The following is a 9,836-nucleotide window of genomic DNA, read 5'->3' on the forward strand; positions in this document are numbered from 1 at the left end:
CCCCCCGGCTCCCCCGCCCGCCCCACCCCCCCCCCGGCTGGCCAGGCCTCCCTGCTGGCTGCCAGAGTGCCCTCACCCTTCCCTGCCTCCGGCTAACGCTTGTTTTCCTCTCCCGAGTTTTTTTTAAGGATTCGTGAGCAGATGGTCTTGAAAACACAGCGCTCTCTCTCCCACTCTCTGAGAGAACAAATGCAGTCACCCTCCACTAATTGGAATGAGCTGGACTTTTTAAAAAGTTAATTAAAACCTATTTATTAAAAATGGGTGAATTCACCACCACCTGCCCTGTGGGCATCTCGGCGGAGCACCGTGGAAGGAGGCGGGATGGCTCCAGCTGAAAGGTAAGGAGCAGGATTCAGCAGCAGGATTCAGGAGCAAGTCAGAGAAGAGCTTTTTTTTTTTTTCTTTTTGGCTGTGAACTACTGCAGTTCTGGCTTTGACGCCAAGCTGGAACCGATTTCTGGGACGACAGAGTCCCAAAAATCCCAGCAAACAGCTTGTAAAGGTTCAGCCAGCCATGGGGGGCACGTAGCTAGACACACACTTCTGGTGCTGCTCACGCCTGCAGGTGCCAAGGCAGCCGAGAGTCCCCCCCACTCCTGATTCCGTGGTGAGGATTTCAAACTGCTGCTCAGGTGAATGTGTAATTAACCTCTCAGCATTGATTGGGAGCGACTGCCTGGGTCCCCGGGCCCCGTGACAACAGCAGCTTCATTAAGTCACTGCATCACCAAGCTGCAGCACAGACTTCCAAACCGCCTTAGCCAGGGCTTTATCCACCTCCCTGCCTCACTTCTGTGCCTGTGCTGTGCCAGGGGCTACTGAGGGTAACTCCCCAGGACCCAGAGGGAGATGGGATGGGCTGAGATCCCACACTGCCTCAGCAGGGTCCCACTTCAGCCTGGCCAGAGCCCCGGGACCCGTGTGCTGCTGCCACAGCTCAGGGGGACACGAGCCCTAGAACCAGAAACCTCTGAACAAAACACACCAGCTCCAGAATTTCCTGGCTAGCTTCTATGAAGAAGATTCCCACAAGCCTATGGATGGGAGCTTTAGGAGAGGGGGCGAGCTTAGGAGAGGCTGGCTGCTAAAAATAGAAAGCCAGCTTTGTCTTTTACTCCTGTGGTAGCATCTGAAGCCTGAGGACACACAGAGGGCTCTGTAAACACTTCTACTTGATTAGCTGAATCCAAACTGTGTAGTCCCTGCAAGCAACATAACCCAAAAACATCCAGATCCAAAATGATGGGATTTGTATTGCATTTCTTATGTGGGGAAAACAATTTCTCTATCCAGTCTATAGGCTAGAAATAGCTGATTTCCCACTTGGGGTGAGCAAATTGGGAAATATAGATTGCAAAGAGTTTGGGATGGGCACGTGGCTGGCCAAGAGCAGTGTGTCCGTGGTCCTGCCCTGCTCCTCCAGCCTGGGCTGCCAATTCCCACAGCCGAGCCTCGGGGCAGAACCTCTGAACCTCCAAAGGCTTTTCCTGTCCTGACACAGTTGTACCTCTCTGAACAGCACAGATTGTCTTCTCCTGGTCCCCACTGAGGGGATCAGGGGGCAGCTGCAGGGTGGGGGGCAAAGAGGGACACTGGCTCCCCCAGCACGCCTCGATCCGTGCTCCAGGCAGACTCCCCCAAATGTCTCTCCCAGTCCCACGCCTCCAAATCTGTACAAAACCAGGAAAAAATTTCCTTTTTCTTCTCCATTTCTTCCCAACTCCTACAGAGGCTGGATCATCTGTATCCTTCTGTAAGCTAAGAGAAACCCTACTGAAGAAGGAAAAGGCTGAACTTTCAGTTGCCCTGAACTGGCAGACGTTCAGCAGAGCACAGCAGCAGAGTGGCCAAGAGAAGCCCCGACGCCTTTTCCAACCCGAGTGTTGTCCCGTAAGTCTCTAACAAAACCCCTCAGCCCTCCCCAGCTGCATCCAAGCCCTTCAGTGCACATCCTGCTGCATCCAGGCCCTTCAGTGCACATCCTGCTGCATCCAAAGGGCAGCCCAAGGCAAGCTGACTCCTCTCTTCTTCACGCTGTCCCAGTCCTTCGTGTGCAGTAATGGGAGCAGAAGGTCACCCACATCCGGGCTGGCTGTGAGCTCCCTCGAGCCCTGCAGTGACACACAGAGTCCCCAGGCCACTGCTGACTGTGACAGCACAGGGTCAGCTCTGCTGCTGCTGCTGCTGCCTGGGAAAGATGTGGCTCCCCAGCTCCCCAGTTCTGCTGCAGTGACCACCACGCTCTGTAGTGGGCAGCTGGGAGGAGGTTTAGGAGTGTCATGAAATAAATGCTGTTGGGAGCACCAGGATATCAGGGAAGGGCTTGGCACTGAGAGCTGCTCTCCCTCCCAGGAGCTGGACACTTCCCCGGGCTCGGGAATGCTCACAGCCCACCGGAGCTGCTCCCCTGCACCGCAGCCCACCCTGACACAGCCCTCTGCTGTCCCTGCTGGGCACCAGGAGGGGATTTCGTGCCCTTTCCCAGCTCCCAGGGAGCCAGCAGGGCTCTCTTGTGCCTGACACCGCTGCTCTGCAATTAGAGACTGACAGGATGATTTGCACCCGGGGCTACACTGAGATCACAAAAAGGAACGCCAGTGAAATGTTGTCCTCTTCAACAGGCTCAGTTTTGGTACCTTCTGTTGCTGGGGGGTGGGGGGGGGAAAGGAAGAAGAGAAGAAAGAAGGCTCCGATTCACTCCCTGCCATGGTTTTTTTCCCAGGAGGATTTCTCATCAGGCTGTCCTCACTTTGTTGGTCACAGGCAGCTTCCTTTCATGGCACTCTTGGATTCACGAACGCAGTATTAGGCTGAGGCCAGTGATTACAGATTACATAATTAAGGGCAGCAAGTCTTGATTTAAAGGACCCGTAAATAACAGGAATGAGAAGAAATTTAAAAGGACAGTGCTCATTATGTTTCTCAACATTATGTATTTCTCCCTTCATGGAAATTCAATACTCTTGGAAGCTACCATAGTGGCACCCCATGGGAATTTCTGGTAGAAATATCTAAATATCTATGCAAACCAAAGTAATCTGTTTAAATAGCAAGTTCAAACCCATCGAGGCTGATGAGCAAGGCTCTGTCCTGTGCCAAACATCCCACTGTTGGATCAGGGACCTCCACAGATCTCTACCCAGGGAAAGGGAGCCACCATCACCTCCCTCCTGTGAGAAAAAACTGGGCTGAAAGGGAGGAAAGTGTTGCTGGAGGGCTGGAGGGGGAGCCTGAGCTGCTGCAGTGATTGCTGCTTCATTTTGGTTTGATGTGGTTCAAGAGCTGTGTGAAAAGCCATAAAATTGAGCAATTCCAGGTGTGCTGAGGCACAGACCTGTTTTCCATCTCCACATCATCCGTACAGGGCGCTCGGAGAGGCTGTGCTGGGTCGTGCCCATGAAAACTGAGCCCAGACCCTGCCCAGGAGCAGAGCCCAGCGAGCTCAGCACAGAGGCACAGGTGGCACAGGGCTCCACGGGCTCACAGGATCCCTGTGGGGGCAGGAGAGAGGGAACAGGAGCAGAGGGGAAGGCAGGGATGCACCTCGGAGTGGTGTAAACACAGCCCTGCCCACGCTGGGGCTGGCAAGGACGTGGAAACAACGATGGCCTTTGTGGAAATCTCTTGCTAATCCTGCCCTGTGTGTGTGTGGGGGGGGCTACTCCCACCAACCTTTGAGGGCTGGAGCTCCCTCAGAGGGCAGGAGCAGCGAGGGGAGCGAGCAGCACAGGCTACCCAGGATGGGCTCTGGCTGCCCCCTTTGAAGCCTCTCCAGTCCCTCCGTGTGCTGGTTTGCCTTGCTGCCTTTAAATGTCACTGGTTTGACCCGAGGGGGTTTCACTCCGAGCGAGGGGATGATGCTGAGCAGGGGGAGATGGAGCTGGAACATCAGGGAACACTTCAGAACACGGACAGCTGCCAGGCTCTGCAAGGGCTCGGCAGGAGGTGGTGGAAGCCCCAAATCAGAGCCATTACCAGCTCAAAGGACTGGTGTGGGCAGCACCTCTCGGGCTCTGTTTATATGCTGGGAATTCAGGTTACAAAATAAAGAAGTGACTCACACATGGCAACAGACCAAGGCAGGCTTCTCGGTCAAGCCCACATTCCCACAAATTACACAGGAACACATCTCAGAGGGACTGGGATTAGTTCTGATTTGCAGCAGGCTGTGAGATCAGAACCTTCCCCTAAGATTCTGCTCAGACATTCCTTGTCTAAAGATGTCAAAGCTGCCAGTAATTCCCTGAGACTTCAGACCCTGGCTTGTCCCTCGTGCCAGGCCACCCTTTCCTGGTCCCACTGGCAACTGAAACCATCAGATCCTGCTTGCAGGATTTCTTGGGTAAAACCTCTGGCCTTGGTTAACTCAAGGATATTTGCAGCTTTCAAAACCTCATCCTGAAATTCGCCACCATGGGATAAATTTTTATCCCATGGAGGGATAAAAGTGATTCCTAAAACATGGGATTCAGTAAAACCCCTCTGCTTAAAGCAGCTTGGACATGCCCTAACCTTTCCTATTTGTTTTCGGATCAGCATTCCCAACAACAGCCTCTCCTTGCAAGAAAACATGTACACACAATTTTATACACAAGAACATTTCAAATATTCCCTCACTAAGTATTTTTTGTTTGGTTGGGATTTTTTTCTTCTTCTTTAAAAAATCTTTTTCCACCATCTCCTCACAGAACATGGGTAAATTTAAATGGGAAAACGCAACTTCAGATCAGAGAATCGGCATCATCAGTCTCGAGATGCTGAGGAAAAACAGACATTCCTTCAAATAAAATATTTCCACGTGCTGAAACATTCAGCCACTGAAATCATTCACCAAGTGCCAACACGGTGGGCATTTGGGATTAGCTCTGTCTTGTGCCCTGCCTGGATTTCTGGTGAAAAAAAGACTGAACTGGTAATTTTTTACTCCTGGTTCCTGTTTTCTTGTGGTCACTGCTGCTTTCAGGGGGTCTCAGGAAGGCTGAGCTGTGCCTGTGCTCTGGGCTAGCTGGAGGCCCTGGGATGGACAGAGCAGGCACAGAAAGGTCTGGTTAGAGCAGGAGCAGGGCTAGGAAAGCTGGGAATTCCAGCTATGGGTGCCTCTCTCTGGCCAGGGACTCTCACACAGACTGAACCTTGTGGCAGCAAACACCAACGGGGAGCCGTGGTCTTCTCCTCAAACCAGAAACGTCCCTTCCCCACAGCCTGGAGAGGCTGGGGACACACCCCAGGAGAGCCCCCCTGTACCCCAAAGCTGCACAGAAGACAAAGATCGGAGCCCCCAGGGGCTGGGGGAGGAGCCCACCCCTGCGATCCATGTCCTGGGAACATTCCTGCAGCCACAGAGTGGGATTTGGGGTCTGCAGTGCCTCAGGAACACCTGCACACATCTCAGCAGATCCAAGCACTTCCCAAAGATCCAATCTTTTCATTTCTCCCACTCTCTTCCTGCATTACACTGTGGCTCACTTCTGGGTATTTTGGGTTTCTGTGCATCCTTCTGGCTGTTCCATGGACAGCTGTGGAGTGGGGGCTGGATCCGATGATTCAGAATTACTTTAGAGGGAAGAATCAAGCAGTGAAATCCTCTGCTGCGTCCAGCTCTCATCCTCTCCTTTCTCATCAAAACTCTGTGACCCTTCTTCATCCAAAATCCAGAATAAAAGGGGCAAGGAGGGTGTTTTCCTTTGCCCAGGAGCTGTATTCCCATCAGATTTCTGAGCATGCCAACAGCAGGCTTTGCTGTGTTATGAGAAGCTGAAGGATGTTGCTGCAATAATGTGCTCAAAATCTGGAATAGCTGCAAAAAAGCCTGGAAGAATAATTTGGCAAGTTCCTGAGCATAGGGTGGAGATAAAGAAATGAATTATCAAGGATAGGGCTAAATAAAAATGAATTATCAACTGAGCTAATGGAAGAGAAAAAGCAACTGCTATTCCATAGATGCTGTGTGGAGGTCACCTTGGCTTCCCCCTCACACATGAATATTCACTGCCTTGGAATGGGCCCATCCTTAATCGAGATTTATTTACAGCGAGGGGCTCGGAGCTCCTCACAAATGACCCCCATTAGCTCATCCCATGGCACACTCCAGGGCTGAGCACGGAGCTGATGGTCCCGAGCCTCCTGCACAGCATTTCCTCATTCTGGAAATGAGTCTGTGGCAGTGAGAGATGCTCCTGAGCAGTAAAACAATCAAACACATCGTCTGTGCTCTCTGCTCCCCCAGCCAGCCCCAGTCCCAGAGCCAGCTCTGATTGCTGCGTTGATGTGTTTTATTGTGTGTTTTATCACCAGGTTCAGGGCTGAACCCAGCCTCCATCACGGCAATGAACTAAATCAGCCAAGGAGGACACAGGTGATGCACCTGTATTTCCCTCCCTCTCCTCGCAGCCTTCACAGACCTCTGCCAGAAATAAAATAATTAACGGATTAACGCCTCTTTCCCCCAGATTCATTTACACAGTATGATCCCAGTGACTGGGATGTGGAGTTATTTCAGACTTCACAAGTGAGGAAGCAGAAAGGCTGCTCCATCACTCTGATTATCTCCTTGCTGAACACATGGGCCGATGACAACAGCGAAAGGATTTACAAAAACGTTTGTCCTCAATCTGCTGCAAAACCCTATTTACGGATTACTTCCATACAATGATTTTAAAAAATCAGGGACAAGAAGAAAGGGAGAACATAATTTTAGTATGGCTTTTCTTCCAAACACATGGCACAAATGCAGAGACTGAAGGCTTGCTGGTGAGGAATCCTTCTGCTGACTCTGCCTTCCCTGTGCCTCTCAGCTCCTTAATTACACCATCACTACACACAGGGCTGCTTCAGAAATATCTTTAAGTGGGAAGTCATTTATAAAACGCAAATAGCATCTCTAGCTCCGCTTTAACAGTTTGGCTTCCAGTCATAAAGCAACCACCAGAAGGATTTTCTCCATTTTCCTAACCTGTTGTAATTCCCAGGGCTTTTTGCTACGTCTTTGCCCCCTTCCTCCCCAGTGACACAGCACAGGGGCAGAATGCACACACAGTTTGCTCCAAGTCTCAGCTACTACCAGCACTGCAAGCACAAAACTCACTCCAGGTTTCTAGTGATGAAACTGGAACTGGACCCTGGATTTTCTCCAGGGCACCATTAATGTTTAAGCACCACCCTGAAGTCACGACTGTGCCTTCTCCACCCCAGGCTGAATCCCAAACTGTAGAAAATCAACCATACCATAGATCATTCAACAACAGCCTGGAATTTGCCCTTCCCAGGTTCCCAGGCCAGGTTTACTGTACCTCCCAGTCCAGGACAGAGGCCTGCCACTGAGCTATCTTGTCGATGTTCTCCAGCCTCCGCTTGCGCTCGTTGATCTGGAGAGTCACGTTCCTCATGACGGCCAGGGCAGCAGCCACGTACCTGTAGTCACTGGACACAGAGGGAAAGGCCATCAGAGGCAGCAGGACATGCCCAGGAGTCTGTCACAACCTCACCAGCCCAAAGGAACACGGGAAGGGGTAACCCCTTAGTACTACGATGGGATTTTTCCACCTGGATCATCACAACGGAGCAGCTCGATGGAAACTGGAACTGGGAGCCCAGTCTGGCCTCACCAACACAGCACTGGTGAGCCCTTTACAGCCTTAGGATGCCCAGCTAAAGAGCACCCGAAAGACAGGCTGAGCATTTTTACAGCCTCTGTCTTTGGGTTTGGATTTTTCTGGTTTTAAAATGAACACTCAGAAATGGGTTCATTTGGACCAAGACCAGAGCACCTTCCAAGCCGCCACCAGAGCAGTCACCCCATGGAATTCACTCTCACTGCAGATTTCAGGTGAGCAAATCCAAGCAACTCTTTTTTGTTCTCCCTGCATGGCCCTGTGAGTGCAGTAACACAGAGTGAGAACAGGCTCCTGCCAAGGCCGCTGAGGATGATGATCAGTCTTTTCAAAAAGTGGTGCTGAAATCGATGCCATTGATTTCTGCCCTGTGCCTGCTTTTCCATTCCAAGGAGCTGTAATGTTCATTTCCATTGGGAAGACAGGCAAGGCCAGCTGCCACAACACCACCATAATGCATTATTAACTTAAGGGCTGCTATTGATTGCTGACTAATGAGAAAAACTGCCATCCTGGGCAGCTGCAGGGGGAATGGCTTTATTGATTATTGCTAAGGATTGTGCTGGTGACAGCTAAAAGAGGGGTGAATGCTGGGAATTAGATCCCCTCTCCATGTGATCCCAACAGGAGAAATACTAAGAAACAAACACGCTGTGATATACAGAAAATATTATTTGCTATTTTGGCATCCTTGCTTGGATGAAACCTTGAGCTGAGTTTTCATTTTTTCTTAAATTCTTACATCAAAATTCTAGCTGAGGTTAAAAAGAATTCTACAAATTCCAGGAGAGCAGGACTGGGCCTTCAGCAAAATAAAGGCAAATAGTGGATGGGCTGCCTGATATATCCATCACAGAGAGTTTTGGGTGGGAAGGGACCTTAAAACCCATCCAGCTGCACCCCCTGCCACAGGCAGGGACACCTTCCACTATCCCAGGGTGCTCCAAGTCCCATCCAACCCGGCCCTGGACACTTCCAGGGATGAAAGTGAACATGAAAAACTTCTTGTGCCTCCCTTTGTGGGAGCATCTGTGAGAAGGGAGCGTTGGTTGTGTAAGAGAGGAAAGGAGCTGTGCCAGGGGGACATCAGGGTGGCCTGGAGAATATCCAGGAGTTCTTTAGGGAAACAGGGAAGTCCCTGTGGCCAGGAAGGATCTGGAGAGGCAGGGAGAGGTGCAGGGCTTGCAGACAGTTTAATGATCTCCTAGCAGTGATGCTCATGCTCAGAAGGGAGGGCACTCCTTGGCAGGGCCTCCTCACACAGCGTGTTCCCACATCCCCAACTCCAGCTCCCTCTGCTCTGGGAATGCTCAGGACTCCAGCAAGCTGCACTTAGGACCTTCCTATATTTAATTCATATTAAGCTGGAGTAAATCTTTGAGAGGTGAACAGATGTGGCTTTGTGAAAAATTCAAATGAACCAGGCAGCAATGGGAGGGAGGCAGGCTCTGAGCTCACCCCCGTCCTGCCTCCACACCGAGTGGGACGGTGCCAGCCAGCTTTATCCTGGGAATGCTAATTCCTAATTCCAATGAGAAAACCCCAGGCACGTTCTTCTGTCGTGCTGTAATGAAGAAAAGACTCAGGACTGAACATTTTGGGCTCCCAGCCCATGTCTGTGGCAGAGCTGGCAAAAACCGGGAAGAAAAAACCAACAGAAGCAGAGCGTTTGGCCACGAGGCAATAATAGGATCCCATTAACCATGAGATGGAGGTAAATAAAGGGTTTGTCAATTCTACTGGGGCTGCAGTGGCCACTTCCCAGTGCTCCATCAGAATCCAAGTCTAGATCCTTGCCAAGCATCACATGCTATCCCTGGGGAGCGTGGTCTGGATTCTGGTTTCAGCGTTGTCCTGACCTGGTGCAGGGAAAACCCACAGCTCTGCAGGTGTGGGGGTAGTGCAAAGGAAGGTAAAAAAGAAAAATACTGTCATGTTCCTCTGTTAGATGAAGCTCACATCCCTGCTTTCCCTGAGAATCCTGTGTTTTTCCATGTTTTGCCTCGCTCCAGGGCTGCGATGTGCCACTGGCTCTGTGCAGCCACAGGTTTCATCCCCGTGCTGTTACAGCTTCAGGGGTTACTCCTCCTAATGCAAGGTGAGCCAACCTCACCCTGCCTTCCCTCCCCTTCCCAGAGCACAGAGAAACAGGAGCAATGGAGTGTCCATGGCAATCCAGTGACACAGAGCTCTCAGGCTGAGCCAACCAGCTGCTGCTGCACA

General features: G+C 51.2%; 1 protein-coding gene across 1 annotated transcript in view; it reads right to left on the reverse strand.

The window, feature by feature from the left end:
- ARHGEF9 (Cdc42 guanine nucleotide exchange factor 9) overlaps window positions 1-9,836 on the reverse strand; it is a 155,998-nt gene that overhangs the window by 24,016 nt on the left and 122,146 nt on the right. Inside the window, exons 6-7 of the mRNA XM_017737504.1 lie at window positions 7,817-7,872; window positions 7,293-7,472 (exon numbers count right to left, since the gene is read on the reverse strand). Of these exons, the coding sequence (XP_017592993.1) occupies window positions 7,293-7,472; window positions 7,817-7,872 (236 nt within the window). The remainder of the gene's footprint in view (window positions 1-7,292; window positions 7,473-7,816; window positions 7,873-9,836) is intronic.

Source organism: Corvus brachyrhynchos, unplaced genomic scaffold, assembly GCF_000691975.1.
Source record: "Corvus brachyrhynchos isolate BGI_N302 unplaced genomic scaffold, ASM69197v1 scaffold346, whole genome shotgun sequence".
Taxonomy (NCBI): Eukaryota; Metazoa; Chordata; class Aves; order Passeriformes; family Corvidae; genus Corvus; species Corvus brachyrhynchos.